Source organism: Scomber japonicus, chromosome 20 (genome assembly GCF_027409825.1).
Source record: "Scomber japonicus isolate fScoJap1 chromosome 20, fScoJap1.pri, whole genome shotgun sequence".
NCBI classification, from domain to species: domain Eukaryota; kingdom Metazoa; phylum Chordata; class Actinopteri; order Scombriformes; family Scombridae; genus Scomber; species Scomber japonicus.
The window spans coordinates 15,350,166-15,368,872 of record NC_070597.1 but is presented as its reverse complement, the minus strand read 5'-3'; the positions used below and the strand labels follow the sequence as shown (position 1 = coordinate 15,368,872).

The 18,707-nt window shown below is 39.2% G+C and overlaps 2 protein-coding genes across 2 annotated transcripts; one reads left to right on the top strand and one right to left on the bottom strand.

The window, feature by feature from the left end:
• Nucleotides 1-493: 493 nt before the first annotated feature.
• Nucleotides 494-16,472, top strand: LOC128381116 (alpha-tectorin-like). Its single transcript, XM_053341068.1, has 24 exons — nt 494-539; nt 686-709; nt 2,479-2,594; nt 2,953-3,231; nt 3,341-3,436; nt 3,541-3,706; nt 6,289-6,689; nt 6,782-7,358; nt 7,440-8,023; nt 8,221-8,773; nt 8,864-9,462; nt 10,184-10,341; nt 10,470-10,870; nt 11,006-11,202; nt 12,077-12,472; nt 12,602-12,885; nt 13,929-14,206; nt 14,312-14,431; nt 14,748-14,932; nt 15,132-15,292; nt 15,491-15,742; nt 15,930-16,089; nt 16,185-16,287; nt 16,381-16,472. Exons 1-24 carry the CDS (start codon nt 494-496, stop codon nt 16,470-16,472), a joined length of 6,228 nt encoding a protein of 2,075 aa, XP_053197043.1.
• Nucleotides 16,473-17,622: 1,150 nt separating this feature from the next.
• LOC128381115 (sushi, nidogen and EGF-like domain-containing protein 1) lies at nt 17,623-18,707 on the bottom strand. Its single transcript, XM_053341067.1, has 2 exons — nt 18,564-18,707; nt 17,623-17,736 (listed from the first exon to the last, which is right to left on the bottom strand). Exons 1-2 carry the CDS (start codon nt 18,705-18,707, stop codon nt 17,623-17,625), a joined length of 258 nt encoding a protein of 85 aa, XP_053197042.1.

Sequence of the window (18,707 nt, the reverse complement as noted above, 5' to 3'; positions counted from 1 at the left end):
AGTCATAGTTGAGAGGAAGAAGAACAAAAGAAGCACATGTGAACAGGTAACTACTTCATTTTATAGAATTTAACATTATTTCCAAATTGTTGTGCAGCATTAACATGTGATACTGGTTTTGAACTGAATTATCGTAATAATTTCTAATTGAGCCAAATGATGAGATTTGTTTTTGGTGTATACATGGATTCAGAATGTTTTTGAAAGGGTTTCTTATAACATGTACAATTTTGCTTTTTTGCACTTCCATGAATAAAAAATGTTGTACATTAACTGCATGACAATATTGGTTACTGTAGACATTTTGATGTGAATTTGAAACAATATAAATACAATTATGTTGATGTCTTTCTCTATTAATACAATATAACTAATTTACAGGGCTGTGCAGCCTTTGTAAGGTATGCGTATTGACTGCTTTTCAGTTTTTTCCCCTGAATTTTAACTAATGAATTATATTTGGTCTGCAGATTTGAATTTAGAGGTTTGAAGAATGGCAGGTCAAATCATGTTGACTGTCCTGCTTTTAGGGATGATAAGTAAGTATTCAATTAAACCATATTTAACTACATTTAGTTTTATTCTTATTAGTTGTTTATTTCAAGTTCACTAACTGACCTTTTTTTCATTGATGTTAGCATTGTGAGATTTATGTCCAATTATAAGCATGTGTTTGTTTACACAGGTACGGTAACTACTCAGCATTCAGGTAAGCTGAAGCTATCTTTAATTTTAACTGTACATTGACACAAAGTTACAAAATCAGTAGCTCATAGAATATATTACCTCAGGGTTAGAGTACAACTCCAACGACTGCTGTATGCAGGGGAAGAGGAGGAATAAAAATTGCCCCGAGACTTTTAACTCAGACTGACCCACCAAAGCCCACCTGGAGATACACCATCACATAACAGCTTGTGTCACACTTTACAAAATATATTCAATAAAATGATGAATTGAACTATAATCATTTGTAGTATGATATATAGTATGTATGAGATAATGATCAAAATGGACAGCACAGCATTAAACACAACACTATGTATGTTTTAACTTTAGTGGCTTTTCCTCCATTATTGAACCGCTTTACAATGAAGGTTTGTATGATCTGTAATAATCAGACAAATAAAACACTTTAAGTACTTTGATTTATTATCATAGGCTGTAAGAATTTCTGATGAAACCAGGGCAGAAAACAAAGCTAATAAAAAGAAAATAAAGCAAATATTATCCTCATTTCATACTAATATTATCCTGCTAATTAAATCCAGCTTCCTCATGTCTTCTGCTCATTGTTTATGCTTTTCACTTGGTTCAGTTGGCTGTTGTCCTGGATCCACCCTACAATGGTGGATCTACTTGACACAGGTCACTGCTGTTAAATGCAGAACTATTTAAAGCATTTGGATACTTTCATTCATTTTCACTTTCTGTCCCCACACCCAACCTATCCGAGCTTAATCATGAGGCCATCACATGCATTGCACAATAGCAAACATGTTAAAAGATACTCCACAGAAACAAGTTTGGGATGCGGGACATAACTGAACGAAACACAGTCATCTGGGGAGATTTGATCTATTTGATAGACAAGCCACAAACCATACTGGTATGATGGCAATCAGAGAGAGATGAGATCATCCTTTATTAGTCCTGTGATGGGTAAATGTACAAGGAAGTTCCATTGTTTGTTTGTTAGCAACCATGAGTGTCTTTGAACACAAGGTTATCTGCAGTTAAATGTGAATTTATTATTTATATACTATTTCAATATGTAATATGGAAATGTCACATGAACTAAGTAAATGTGGACAGTAACCAAGTATAATTATTGTAAATGACAGCACACAACCTAAAATATTGTACGAGTTATTGATATATAGTACGATATTGTATGAATTCTGTTAAAATAGGATGATTCCTTTGTATACAATTTAAACCCAATGCCAATGCTGAGTGCCATTTGAAGTTATAATGTTTTGACTTTGACACCAGAGGTAAGGGTTTCCTTTGGTTTGACTTTTGACTGTTTTAATACTTGAAGAGTAACTTAACTTAACTTAATACCAGGCTGAAAAACAAAGCAGTGTTTCACACCCTTTCCTTGAGGGTTTCAAACCTTGGATGAGATCATAAGTGTACTCTGGTGCACAGTGTACTGACTCATCATAGAGTGCACTTCATCGTCACTCCAGCAAGTGACAAGTAAAACCACTGGAGGTCAGCCAAAACATGGATTTCAGCTGGTGTTAAATTGCTCTTTAATATTCTGGTTGGTAAGTGTGTTGGTAATAAAAGTCCAAGACGTGCTCTGCTCTCTGTACTTTAAATGAAATAAATAACACAAAAAAAGCATATTTGAGTTTATTGGATCAGATATGCCAACATTATACAACATTAGCAGGATACTGTACAAGGTCAATATGGATGTTCATTTTATTTTTAATTTTTTAATGTGATGTCATTTATTCTTTTTAGGACCGCTCTACCCAATTAATGGAATAACCAGCTCTCGATCAGATGATGGAAGTTCTCCTGCAATTGCCCTGCAACGATCTTTTCGTTATTTTGGACACTTGTATAATCAGATTTATGTATGTTATAAATATTTTGGCCATAAAACATCTATTTTTTTGTAGGCTTTCAACAATGTTGGTATATTTTGTGAAAGGATAACATTTTCATCCACTATAACTTTTAAAACAAGAAGTGTATTTTGTATATGCAAAATAAATAAATAAAGTGCAATATTTTGTGAAACTAATAATACTCCACATTAAACTTTAAAATGTTATCAGTATTGGAGTTAGTAATAATCAAAATATTGTGATATCTTGTAATATGGCAATAAAATACTGTAGAAAAATGTTATTTGATAATATGATACTGTCTGAGACTGTAGTCGATACCTACTAATTCCTTGCTAGTAAGAACTGATTTATGTGTTTACAGGTGAACCACAACGGACACCTGACCTTTAACGCATCATGGTCTTCTTACGTACCTCATAGGTTCCCAGCGCATGGATCCAGAGACATCATAGCACCATTCTGGACAGATTTAGACAACAGAGGAAATGGTCAAATTTACTACAACCAATACACCAGTGGTGCAATTCTCCAACAAGCTACACAAGACATTAATAGGTATTTCCCAGGGTTGAACTTCCATGCCAACTGGGTCTTTGTTGCGACATGGTATGAGGTGGCGTACTATCCAAGAACTGGAACAGTAAGTGAACTTGATCTAAATGATGAAACACATACAATGTTTTATCTACAGTGTTATTCTTATGTTCTTCTATTAAACTGTATAAAACACAAGTTTTTTTTTTTTTCAGCAAACAACTGTCCAAGCAGTCTTGATCTCTGGTGGCCGTTATTCATTTGTGCTGATGAACTATGGGATAATAGCCTCAACCAGTCGCCGTGTGCAGGTCAGAGCAACAGCAATGATATGCATTGCAGTGTAAAATACGTGTTGTTAAGTTGCCATGCCAGTAAAGTACAAATTTCAAAACATAAAAATTATTTTATCCAGGCTGGATATGACACAGTAAACTCCATCCACCATTTTACCATCCCTGGATCATTCTCTAACAATGCAACAGGAAGTGACTCCATCATCCGTCTAGGCAGCAACGTCAATGTACAGGGTCGCTGGGCCTTCCGAACAGACAGTGGATCGAGAGGCTGCACATTTAATGGTAAGATCAGACGCAGGCTACAGATACTTACATATAGCACACTATTGTGCCCATTCCCCAGTTTAATGCAGCTGAGAATCATTCTTGCCTCCTCTCTCTGAAGACAATGAAGGCAAAACTGCCTCAAAAATCAAATGGTTCAAATTGTAATGTTGTTTGCATTTTAAAGTCAAAGCTTGACTGACATTTTACTTTTCTTATCTTTTTTAAACTCCTTCTTCTTTATTTATGTATATGGGTCAGTGACAAATAAGGGTTGGCAAGATGAGAAATTCAAAAATGTCTTAAAAAATAGTTTTAAAAGCATGCATCAGGTTTATTAATATCTATATTTTGTGTCTTTGTTGGTTAATGTCATTTGCAAAAAGAAATTTTTGAACCAAAAGTAAGACTGAGTGCTCCTGAATGTAGCCCATGGTATAACCACAAAGAATGAAACATTCAATTTCTTCATTTTAAAACATCAAATGAAAAGAAAAAAAAGTTGGAGTATTCCTTCATTTAAATTTTAATGCATTTTGTCAATATTTTTAGCAAATACCTGTTTGTCCAAATACGTGCATCTTAGGAACCAGAGCATATAAAATCTAACTCTGTCCATTATTTAATGAACCTGGGCTTCCTCTCTGCAAAAAGAATAATCCTTATGAACTGGAAGGCCCACAAGCCCTCCTGCTTTGCACTTTGTGGATGGCTCAGAGACTATAACCTACTCTTGGACATTGATAAGGACATTGCACAAGCATTCAGTCTAAAAAACACTACACGAACATGCGCCAGTAACTTTAGGGGCCGCATCTTGCGGGGCTCACAGCGGATGGTGGGCGTGGCGCATGTGTCTGCTAGTTTGTTAGTTTCCCCCGGCGCAGTTGTCATTTTCTCGCCCTGCGCCCACGTTGTCTAAATAGCAAACGCACTTATACCAGTCTGTGCGCCTATGGACGTGTTGGTCTTAAAATGAGGTGTGGTCAGGTGCATTGGTGGCGCGTTGCTATTTTGAGGCAGAGGAAAGCCATTGCGTTACTGACCAAAAAAAAAAACAGGTCTAAAGTCACTGGCGCATATTTTACTGTTATTTAAGGGGCGCATCATCAAGAATCCAATATGCTCCTATATAGGCGGGTATATAGGCGCAGACACTGTGCTTGTTACGCACACGGACGCGCAGCAGCACACAAACATGCAAAACATTACAAATAAAAAGGACCACAATGTGAATTCGTATTATGATGTACATCAACATATTAAAAATACATGTCATATTAGTTAGTCATAATATTTATCAGATTTAATTAATTGTACGGCTGCGGACAGTCCTAAAAACCTATGAAAGTCTGTAGCCTCTGAGATGCTTCACAGAGCGCAGTGCCATTACGCACAGCCACTCACTGTTTATTAAATCAGCTGATGACACCAGGCTGCTGCAGTATAACCACACACACCTCTACTCTCATCAGACTGGTTGGTTATATGTTCATATTCTTCCTTTATATGAATTAAATGTGAGGTTAGCAGCTCATCAGCAAAAGTAACTCATGTTATATTATTGAAACGCATTGCTGGGTAAATGTGCTGTTATAATAGCAATCCGGCAAAGTGACAGCGCTCCTGGATATTAAAGGGAATGGGAGATGACACTCTGATTGGTTTACCGTGTGATATGGCCAAAACACGCCTATGATTAATGAGGGGATTTAAGTCCATCCCTTTTAGACCATGCGCCTGGCGCAGTGACCATTTTTCCGCCGTTAAAATAGCAAAAGTGGATTTGGACACGCCCCAAAGGAACTTGCACCACGCGCTTCACGCCATGCACTATAGATCGTTAAAATAGGGCCCTAGACCTATTTTATTTTGGTCAGTAGCGCAATCGCTTTCCTCTGCCTCAAAATAGCAACGCGCCACCAATGCACCTGACCAATGCAACGCGCCTATATACCCACAGACTGGTGTAAGAGCATTTACTATTTAGACAACGTGGGCGCAGGGTGAGAAAATGACAACTGCGCGGGGGAAACTAACAAAGACACATGCACCACACACGCCGACCGCAAGATGGGGCCCTGTATAGTTCACGAGACTTGACATGATTCCACAAATTATATTTAATATTTAAAACAATTGTATTCCATTGACCTTTTGTTAATATGAAAGAGTGATTATGTAAGATTATGCCAGCCAAACTAGTTGACATGTATATGTATATATTTTTTAAGCAACTGTAATTTTTTTGATTTAAGTTTGACCCAAGTTACACCACTGGGACATTTTTGCCATAATCCTCTAATATAGTCTCTCAAAATGGATTAAAAGCAGAAATGTTATACTCGTCCCACAATAAAAGAATGTGTGCAACGTATTCATTCATTTATTTTCGTATTTTAACCTTTTTAAATTTGACTTAACCACAGGGACACAAAAAAAAAGTAGCGTCACATCACTGACCCATATATATACACACATCATACATACACACCAGGTGCACAATACGTTTAACAAAAATAAATAAACAAAAGAACATATGTAAAACACCCCAACCAAAAAAAAAAAACAGACTTTTTTTTTTTCTTCTCTTCAAAAAGGTGAACCTGTACAGCTGGGAGACTCATTCTGGAGTGACAGTACCTGTGCACAGAGATGCACCTGCACCTCAACAGGACTGCAGTGCCACAACCAACCCTGCTCCTTTTCCCAAATATGCCGTCGCGACGCCTTCCAGTTTTCCTGTCAGACAGTGCAGAGGGGCACCTGCACCATTAGTGGTGATCCACACTACTATACATTTGATAACACAGTGTTTCACTTCCAGGGCACCTGCACTTACATTCTCTCTGAACAATGTGGTCGTGGGCTGCCCTACTATAGAGTAGAGGGCAAGAATGAGCATCGGGGCAGCACTCGAGTTTCTTGGACTCGACTGGTCAAAGTGTTTATCTATAATGAAACTATTGAGCTGGTCAAAGGACGTCGTGGTGAGGCTAAGGTTAGTATTTGGGACTGCATTATGCACTTGCTGTAATATTTTTAGCTTATTCATAGTTTTATAACTGCCTTTGCTTGCTGTTGTGCTTGCAGGTTAATGGAAACTTTGCAGCCACTCCATTCTACCTCAACAACGGCACTGTCCAAGTTTATGAGTCAGGTTTTTCTGTGATTGTCAGTACTGATTTTGGCTTAGTGGTGTCCTATGACATCAACCATTATGTTAGAATCAGTGTGCCCTATACTTACCAGAATGCAACATGTGGCCTGTGTGGAGACTTTAACAATCACCCTGGGGATGACTTTCGAACCCGCCAAGGTGAGGTTGTGAGCTCTGACGTGGCTTTTGCCAACAGTTGGCAAGCATCAGGAGACGATGAGTCTGGTTGTGAGGCGCAATGTGCAGGTCTTGATTGTGCTCCCTGCACTGAGGCTCAGAAAACTTTATACAGAAATACTGCTCATTGTGGTATCCTTGAGAGCAGTTCTGGACCCTTTGCTGCTTGCCATCAACAGCTTCCCCCACAGACCTTTGTGCAGAGTTGTGTTTACGATCTGTGTATAGGAGGAGGTTACCAGCCTATTCTGTGCCAAGCACTAAATGTGTATGCAAGTCAGTGCCAACTGAATGGTATACAGCTCCCAAGCTGGAGGAGACAAGACTTCTGTGGTATGTCTATAATATTACACACATTATTTCAAAATCTTCAAAAATGTCCATGATGTCAACATTCTTTTTTTTTTCTTCCAGAAATCTCCTGCCCATCCAACAGTCACTTTGAATCCCAAGGCACGGGATGTCCTGCTACCTGTGTCAATCTCAATTCTACCCACAACTGTCCTCTCCCTGCCCAGGAGAGCTGCATCTGTGACTCAGGCTACGTCCTCAGTGGTGGGGTCTGTGTCCCTCAAGCTGAATGTGGCTGTAGCTTTGAGGGTCGCTACTACCGCTCTGGAGAAACTGTTATACTAGATCAGGACTGTGGGAGACGTTGCAACTGCAGTCATGGCTTCATGACCTGCAACTCATATGATTGTGGCCCACTTGAATCATGCAGTGTGGAGGAGGGAGAAAGAGGATGCAGACCTAAGAGCTATGGAACATGCTGGATAAGGGGCCCAGGTTCATATCATACATTTGATGGTCTGACATACCAGTATCCTGGGGCATGTCGATTGACACTTGCTAGAGTGATGGGATGGTCTAATCATCCCCATTTTGTAGTAACAGCAGAAAAAGTGCCCAGAGGCCAGCAGGGCTTTGCCAGGGTGCTGAAATTTGAGGCAGAGGGCACACATGTGTCCATTGAGATGGCAACAAGTAGCAGAGTTCAGGTAAGGTGTTGATATACTGTATTTCAAGAACTGATAAAGACAAATGTGATGAAATTTATAATAACACCAGACCAAAATGCATGTAATTATAAAAAAGTATATTATTAATTCTGCCTTGCATGCTTCTTTGTTGTAATCCTGTTTTAAATAACAATTAATTACAAAATATGAAACTTATTGTTTAAATGACCTTTTAGGTTGATGGTCAGATTATCAGACTACCATTCAGCTCAGCATCCAACAGAATCCGCATCTACCACAGCAGCATTGGCAGTGTCATCCTTCGCACCTCCTTTGGTGTAACTGTGCAGACAGTCTGGCCTCACTTTGTGCGAGTCACTGCACCTGGAATCTACAATGGTTCACTTGGTGGACTCTGTGGTGATTACAATGGTCACCCACAGGATGACTTCCGCACACCCAATGGCATCTTGGTCAACAGCTCTCAGGTCTTTGGGGACAGTTGGCGAGATGGCTCCCTCGCTGCACATTGCGTGGAAAGTGTAAATCGTATCTCTACAACAAATTACAACTCCAGTGAGTACTGTGGCATTCTTGTCTCACTGCATGGGCCATTTGCCCAATGCCGGGCCACAGTAGACCCATGGCAGCATGTGGAAGCATGTGGGGAAATCTCCAGGGCCTCTAGAGATCCAGTAACATTGCAATGTGAGGTTCTACGTGATTATGCCCTAAGGTGCCAGCAGAACGGCATTGCCCTAGGACACTGGAGGAATGCATCTGGGTGTGGTAAGCACTTTCCACTTTTGATTTACATTGGTAATTAATCTATAAGATATCTAATGACCTTTGTGAATCAATCTTCTTGTCATTCTCTAGAGCAAACCTGCCCACTAAACAGCCATTATGAACTCTGTGGAACAACTTGTCCCTCTGCCTGTCCCAGCCTTTCCTTCCCCTTCTCCTGTGACACTGTGTGCCAGGAGGGTTGTCAGTGTGATGATGGTTTTGTCCTCAATGGTAACCAGTGCGTTCGACCAACAAACTGTGGATGCCATCACCAAGGGCGCTATCGGGAAGGTGGTGAACAGTTCTGGGATGGTGAGGAATGTCAGAGTTTGTGTAAGTGTAATGGCACAACTGGAGCAGTCCACTGTATCCCAAACACCTGTGGTCCTCAGGAGTCCTGCCGTGTGGTGGAGGGTGAGTTTGGCTGCCATCCAAACCCTCATGGCACCTGCTCTGCATCTGGGGACCCCCACTATCTCACGTTTGATGGCAAGGCCTATGACTTCCAGGGAACCTGCCGCTATGTTCTGGCAACCTTGTGCAACACCACTGATGGGCTCCGACAATTTTCTGTGGAAGCTAAGAATGAGCCGTGGAATGGGTTGCCAGTTTCAATCACAGCTGAGGTTTATGTGAATGTGTGGGGCTATCGAGTGCATATTTCCAGGGAGAGAAATGGTGTGGTACAAGTAAGTTGTTAAAATCATGTCAGATATACTTTATCAGATGATTGCTACACATAATTTATTATTTAAAGATTGTTGACAACCATACTCATTCCTCTGAATAAGTAATTATTTCAGGAGGAAAATTAAGACATTACTGCAGGTATATATGATCTAAGGGCATTTTCACACTTATAATTTGTCGATTCTAGTCTGAATCAGTGGATGAGCTTTTGGTCGGTTTGGTTTCACACAGACAACATTTCAAGCAAACCAAAATGTATCAACACAAGCCACATGGGAGCTGTCACTCCCTTCATTGGTCAGAAATGTGATTGGTGTGGAAAGTATAGTTTGTTTTTCTTCCAGGATAGCTTTCCAAAATGGACCTGGCTTAGTCCAAAATGTGCAATGTTTCCTGCAGGCGGATTGGATTGAGGTTAGATCACATTCATACCACAAATGAACCATACCAGAGGTTGTTTCTAACTGGATTGAGACCACCTCTTTAACAAAGTTGTAGTCTGGTTGCTTTAGTCCACACCTGAATGCAATTGCAGCTTTCACACTTGCCCAAAAGAACCGCACCAAGGGGAAAATTGCAACAGAGTTTAATTCAATTGAATTTAACACAGAAGGTGTGAAAATGTCTTTAAATGGGAAAGAATGGACCTGTTTTTGTTTTTGCTTAAGAAGCTGTATTTGTAAAAAGAAAACCTGTTCTTTCTTACAATTTCCCTTTTAGGTGAATGGAGTGACAAGAAATGTACCTATTCTCTTGAACGGAGGTCAGGTGTCTATCTATGCAAGTGGACCTCGTGTATTTGTCAGTGCTGACTTTGGCTTGAGTGTCACATATGATGGATACAGTACGGTGTTAATCTCTGTACCTTCAAATTACAGGTATTGCCAACCATCGACTGGAATGCTTTGACCTGTTCAGACAATGTTCAAATGTTTTGAAGATATTTAATAATTATCTATCATTTGATTCATGACAGTGAATTATTTACATGTTTTCATCAATACAGTGGAAAAACTTGTGGACTTTGTGGGAACTTCAACGGAAATCCAAATGATGACTTCCACACCCCGTCTGGAATGATGGTCACTGCTCCATCTCAGTTTGGGACATCCTGGAAAGTGGCGGGCAACTACACCTGCAGTGATGGGTGTGGCTCCTCCTGTCCACAGTGTACCAATGATCTTCCTGCTAGAGCTCAGTGTGAGGTGATTCAGGCAACCAACGGTCCCTTAAGCTTCTGCCATGAGCATGTGGACCCAGGACCATTTTTCAATGACTGTGTGTTTGATGTGTGTGTGTCGGGAAATGAGGGCCAAGATCTTCTGTGCAGGGCCATTCAGGCATATGTCAGTGCCTGTCAGTCTGCTAATGTTCGAATCTACCCTTGGAGACAGAACACCACCTGTAGTGAGTCAACCAATCATTGCATTGTTTATTTTATAAACAAACATCAAACAGCAAACAAGTGCATTGACTTATTGCAATTATGTAAAACTAATTAACACCATCCATTAACCACCATTTATTTATTGAATTATTTAGGACTGGACTGTCCAGCTAACAGCCATTATGAGCTGTGTGGTACTGACTGCGGACACACTTGTGCCAGCAGTACTGATGCCACCTGCGAGCAGGTTTGCTCTGAGGGATGTTTCTGTGATGAGGGCTTTGTCAGAAGTGGGACACGTTGTGTCCCTGTGGAACGTTGTGGCTGCCAATATGATGGCTTCTACTATGAAGTAAGTCACATTCCTGAAAATAGACACGTTCTTGGGAATGATCTTCTTATTCACGATGTAACCATTTAAAGAGCTTAGTATTATTGTATTGTTTGAGTGTGAGATTTAAATCTTAGTGGCAGGCTAACAACAAATCTGTAGCAAATCACCCTTTGCCCTAATACGTCACCTGACAGGCAAGTTTTGCTTCCTGTTTTTGAACATTTCAAAAACAATTTTTAGTAAATTGTCATTAAGGAGCTCATGATAGATATCCAAACCAGTGCCCACTTAACTTTCCTGCTCCTGTCAACCATCAACAATACTGTGTATCATGAAAGAACATGCACAGTAATTCACAAATACTACAGGGTTTTCCTTGCCATCATAAGAATTATTTGTAGCAGCAAAGCTTTTTTGCACTTTGGATCCTGTTCTAACATTTCAAGAACATGAGAGGTTTTTTAAGGTTGGTTCTTTCATAAGGAGTGAGATTAACAGAGAGGAAAATCATGTTCTTCTATAACATATACACAACCCATAATTTATACAAATATGTATTACAATATGGTATATAAGTACATCTATGATACATTTCATTTTTCTGTTCCATTTTGCCCTAGGCAGCCTTTTTTAAATTTATTATTTTTAAAGTTGTTTCTTTTATCAGTACCAAGGAATGAGATTAACAGAAGAGAAAATCTTGTTCTCTGCCACACTTTAACATATACACAACCCACAATTTATACAATATACAATTTGTTAGACAATGTGTTACAATATGTATGATATATTTCATAATTCCATTCCTTTTTGCCTCCACCATTATCTTATTAATGTCGCACATGGTCAATTTTATGATTCTTCATACTTCTCTTTTTCTCACATGCTACAGGCTGGTGAATCATTCTGGACAGAAGGCTGCTCCCAGCGATGTGAATGTCATGCTCCCAATGACCTGCGCTGTTCTGCTGCATCTTGCACCCCTGCACAAGAGTGCACCATCAAAAACGGCCAGCTGGGTTGTTTCGATGCCATGTCTACTTGCACTGTGTGGGGTGACCCACACTACATCACCTTCGATGGGGCACTAGCTCATTTCCAGGGCACATGCTCTTACATCATCACTGAGAGTGTGAGCCACAGCACCAATGAAACAGAGTTTCAGGTAGAAGCCACCAATAATCACCGTGGCAACAACCATGTGTCATTTGTATCAGCAGTGAACATATTACTCTCAAATCACCCAGAGAGAGCATATGTCAGGATTGGGCCCAACAAAAGAGTAAAGGTATTGTAAATTATATTAACTTTATTTTATATAGCTTTCTATATGTATATACTAGATGTGAACATGACTGACAACATATACCTCCCTCTACCCACTTCTCCATGTCTCTTTAATCTTTCATTCTCACAGGTAAATGACGCTGACGTGTCTCTTCCCACCACTGCAGGGACCTTAGCTCGGGTGCTAAGGCAGGGAAGCTATGTAGTAGTTGATGCTGGTGACCTGATAGTCCAGTTTGACGGCCTGAGTACTTTACTGGTCAGAATTGGTCAAAATCGTGAAAATAGAGTCACCGGGATGTGTGGCAACTTCAACAGTGATCCTGCAGATGACAAAGTCTTGCCTAATGGTACATTGGCACAAAATGACAATGACTTTGGACACAGCTGGAAGGCAAACACAAGTCAACCAAGGTGAGTAAACACAAAATTAAACCATCAAACAATAAACATTTACCCTAAGGTACATATGGGAAATAATATTTTAGAACAAATTTCAGTTACTAGGTATTCTTATAGATGAAAAACTCACTTGAAAAATCATATAACATTTGTTTCCAATAAGATTGCAAAAAATATTGGAAACATCAGAAGAATGAGACATAAGTTAACTGGAAAAATCTTTCTTGACTTTAATTACACAATGATGTATCCTTACATGTCATATTGTAATACTGTTTGGGCAAACACCTTTAAAACTTACCTCAATGTTATTTTGCTATGTTCACTCTGCAAAAATGTTTTGTCAGAATTATAACATTTTCTAAAAGATTTAATAATAATAATAATACATTTTATTTATAATGCGCTTTTACAAGTGACGCTTGCCAGTTCCATTCTTTTTTTCAAATCTCTATACATCCTCCCCATCTTTGATTTAATCTGTCGTTTTGTTATTCAATCTATTGCCAACCTACTCCCTCTTTGTTTTCAAAATGAATTTCACTTCAACTTCCAAATAACTACAACACAATGGCAGCCAATAATCTCCACCTTACCTTCCCCAAGATTGCTTTTTCTAAATTTTCAATTAGATTTATAGGTCCTTTGTGTTGGAACCCATTACCAGTTCATATTAGAAACTCCACTAGTTGATCCTGGATCTTTGTTCTGGATAAATTAAGTAATGAAGCATCATAACCACTCTCACTATTATATTCTATAGTAAATTGTCACCTTTCTTTTTACACCTTAGTTTTTTATATTTCATTTTAGATTGTGCATGTATTTGTCTGTATTTCTCTGGTTAGTTATTGTTTTCTTTCCTTAATATACAACAATTCTGCATGTCATTTTTTACTTTATGTTCAATAAATATTAGGGTGGCATCAAAATATTGTAATTTCAAATCCTTTCACTACATGAATAATGGTCTTTTTTTGGCTTGACTACACAAATTTTGCATGCCATGCCGTGTACTTCATTTCAAGTCCTATACTGTACAATGTCCTTTCTAGTTGTGGATCCACAGATGATCGGAGCAGTGACGGACTGAACAATTGTCCCTTCAGGGAACAATACTCTGAACTCTGTAGTGTCATCACCAACTCTAGTGGTCCGTTCAGTGCATGTCACCTGCACTCAGACCCCCAGCCATTTTTCAGCTCCTGTGTCTATGATCTCTGCCTCTACACTCCAGCCAATGGCATGCTGTGCTCTGCTGTCTCAGCCTATGAAAGAACCTGTTCTGTCTTGGGTTTGAACATCCCTGAGTGGCGCTCTGCTTTGCTGTGTGGTATGTTTGCACTGTGATAGCTATATAATATATATAATGTGTATAATCTTTAATTTCATATGATTTTCATCAGTCTGTCTTATTCTCTCCACACTATTTCACCAGCTGAGTCAGACCCCTGTGAACATCTGGACTGCACAGAGTATGAGTGGTGTGGTGAGAAGGATGGTGTGTACGGCTGCTTCTGTGATGAGCACCATCATCGACCCAACAATGAGAGCTATGGTGATTGCAGTTCTTTTTAATGCACTGCTTCATTTTTTAGACCTCAGAGTTTACATTTTTTAATCTTCTATGAGTTTGGAAATTTTATTAGATCAGACTTTCTATATCAAATAACAGTATCTCACCAAACTTTTTAATTATGACTTAACTACCAAACATCAGCAATCACAGCTGTCAGCCAGTGATTTGATCTACTGTACCACAAGTTAATAACTGTGAATACAAAATTAGAAAGTCACTTACAACACAATTGCTGGAATTAACAAGCTCAAACATATGTTGTCACATCATTTTCTTTTCTATCTCTCTCTTATAGACTCATCCATCGCTTGTATCAGTAGTTCAGGTACCATGTCCCTGTCCCGCTGCCAGCTGTTTGAAGCTGGTTTCCACCCCAGTGCCCTACACCTCCGAGAGGACTCCTGCAATGGGACTGTCCAGGATGGACGACTGGTGTTCCACTTTAACAATGATGACCAGTTGTGTGGGACAGTACTGAGGGTACAGGCCATTCATTTTATAGAAACAATTTAAAGAAAATTTTAGATGTAATCTTCTCCACAGCACAGTTTCATATGGAACAGCTTAAAGCACATTGCATCTAAAATCAATCTTTATTGTCTCAATATAAATCTTGTCAGTAAGACGTATTAAGTTGAAAATACAATGAACTTATACCACTTTGTTGTTAAAATTTAAGAGCAACGGAACCCATTTCATCTATGACAACACCATCCAGGGTGATGTGGACCCTCATAAAGGTCTGATCAGCCGACAGAGGAACATCCACTTGCGCTTCTGCTGTGTATACCCTCTGACTGAGACCCTGTCTATGGCTGTGGGCATCAACCCTGTGGAGAGGTGACAGTCACAATAAAATCTCCTTTGATTCCTGTTGCTAGCTAGAACACAATTTCTGTGCATTTCTTTTTAATTGTAATTGTCCACTACTCACATTCAGCACTTTCACTGATCAACCTGTAATATACAAAAAGGGCAGCCTGTCCCTTATATTTTAATTAAAGAGTAACTGTCACATTATTTGTTGTTTCTCTCTAGCATTGTGCGGAAGAAGCTTCCATCTGGCCATGGACAGTATCATATGAGAATGATCCCCTATCAGGACGCAGGCTTCCGCTTCCCCCTCACCAGTAACCGTAATATAGTAGTGGAAGTAGACCAGAGGTTGTACATCGAGGTGCGTACAGAGGGAGTTGACCAACGGCAGATCTCCACCATTTTGGACTCCTGTTGGGCCTCGCCTGTCAACAGCGCTAGCTATCCTGTCCGATGGGATCTCATCACTGCAGAGTAAAGGCTCTATTGCAATTTCACCCTGTCTCCACACACTGGTTTCTGTGCTTGTTTACCAAGTCTGAAAAATGAATATCTCTATCTTCACTTGCTCTACTAATTGTCTTTTTTACAACCCAATTTTCTTTAATTCATCATTTAACTTGCTAACATTGTAACTTCTACCATCTTCCCTGTCCCCCAGGTGTCCTAATCCAGCAGATGGCACAGTAGAGCTGACTCAGAATGGCGTGTCCACTGCAGCACGTTTCTCTTTCAGGATGTTCACCTTCACCAACTTTTCATCTATCTACCTGCACTGCCAGGTCCACCTGTGTCTTTTGAGCCACAACAACTGTACAACTGTAAGTACCACCCCATGAGATTAGATGGATTATGAACATGTACAATATTCTAGTTAAAAGCATCTGCAAAAGCCTCTAATGTTGTTTTCCTGCAGCATTGCTTCCCAGGTTACCACAGGAGAGTTCAGAGGGATGTATCCTATCATGACACTGCATCCATCTCACTGGGACCACTCGACCTGACACCAAATAGCAGAGGTAAAGTTAACTTATGTTTTCATAATTTTAGCATGCTTGTAGATGACATTTCTATTGACATATTTTATATAAACTTTGGTTCTTCTCTTGCAGACCAAATGATGAAAGCAAGTAGTGCCTCAGGCGAGTTAACTTTCCTGGTGACCCTGATTGTCAGTCTGCTGACTGCCAAAACCCTGATCTAGGGAAATCAAAGATGATACAACATAAAAGTATGCATAAATACCCCACTTCACCACTAGAGTGCTTTTGTCAATGGGCAGTAACTTAATTGTTGAGTACTGATGTATGAACTGTAAGTTACTTTCCATTTTTAAAACAATGAAAGCTCATTATCTGAATAGGTTTTCATTTACACCAACTAATTTAACTTTAAATATGATTGAATACTGTAACGACACACAACATGAATTTAATTTTTGGTTTGGTCTTTTTCCTTCAACTGTGTTTTCTACTTTTGTACTTGTACTTGTCATCAGGGGGGAATTATATGTAATTTTGCTTTACATGAGTACATCAGAGTAATGTGCACCATACTGCAGTTGCAACCACTTCCTGTATTCAGTCTGTATGATGTGTATCAATTGTATCCTCACTTCCTATGATTGCTATTAATGAAGTATCTGTCATATAATGAAGGTTAACTGTTAAAATTAAGGATTTTTTGAATTATGAATCTCACAATTTCTGTACATAATCCCAGTCCAGTGGGGACTTTAATGTGGATAAGAATGTATGAGTGGATACTGATATGGAACCTTTTTCTACCTTTTTCATGCTACAGGGCTCTAATCAAACCAGTCTAACATTCAGTCTTTCTCTATCAATAATCAACCAATCAGCAAGAATCAGGTTGTAGCTAATAGCCACAATAATAATAAAATAAACTGCAAATTAATCTTGAAATGGTCAAATCATGTTATTAATCAGAACGTGAAGCACATTCTTCATCTTCAACACACACACACACACACACAGAAAACAAATCACTGCAATATTAACTGCATCATTGAGGGTTTTTTTAGTTCAAACTTTTTTCTTTTTTTTTAGCCCTAATAAGGGAATAAGCCCTACTAAGCACATTAAAGCTGTAAAGTCTCTTTTTTTGGCGAATGAGACAAAGCTCAGCTATTGGTAACACTGCTTATAAAATCTTTTATCTACTCCAGTTGGCTTGCATGTGTTCTTCCTGCCCCATAAATTAGTTTGTAGTTGGTATTCAGGTCAAATCTTGTCAATCTTTATGTGCCCCATACAATAGAACATTTGTTTTGCTGCCAGAGTGACATGATTAAGAAAAATACAGATCAACAGACTCAACAAAAAGGAAATACCCTATACAAGGCTTGAATAGATATATATAATATTTGTTGAGGCTATTATCCCATAGTTCATCAGAATAAAAGAATACTGGCCTCCAGAGATCAACACCGCTTGGACAGTTGTGCGCTGGAAGATATCATTTCATTGTCATATGTATTGTTATGACACCATATCAAGAGAATGAACACTGAAAATGAATACTCACAATTAAGTTATATAAATTTTGTGTTAGAATTTGTATGTTTTATGCCATGAAATGCATTAGGTATATAAAGTATACCTTGGGGCAGCAGGCATCACTTTTGAATTGCAATATCATCACCTTTAATATTTGTAACACTCACATGTAAATGCACTTTAATGACGCTTGCAACAAATGAATAGAACAGTTTTGTCACTTAGCCTTTTTCTTAAAGTTGCAATACACAACATTCAGCCACTGGATGTCGCACTATAGCACTAGCATCTCAGACCTAAACAGATGTGTGTGTCATTTACTCAATAAAGTTGGGGGGGAAAAGAAAGAAAGCAGTCCCTAAACTGACACCGCATGAAAGGATGATCAAACTGTCAAACTAGGCAGTGCTGATCCAATATGGATGAACACACCCACATGCACAAACATGCACAATCACATTCACTAACATGTGTGCAGGTGGACCTGCTACCAAAACAAAGAACAGAGAAGCTTGCATGACAACATGCACGGAAGTAGTGTGGCTTAATTCTTGGCTCTGGTCACCATTACTTTACTATACCTTTACATAGCAAATAGTTGTTTGCTGACATCTAGTGGGGCTGAATATCATTTGTTGCAACTTTAATACTTTTGCATCCAATCTGTCTCAGGAATGTCTCAGGATGTTTTTGTTATTTTCATTGTTTCCTCCACAATTAAGTAGAAATACAACTACACCTGTGGTGATGGGTGTGGCTGGATTTAGTTGACTTACTGTTCCTGAATTCGAATAATGTGCCACCTCATACCATGTTGCAACAAAGACCCAGTTGGCATTGAAATTTATTCTGGGGAAGTAGTTATTAATGTCACGGGTTGCACTGCCACTGGTGTATTGGTTGTAGTAGACCTGACCCAT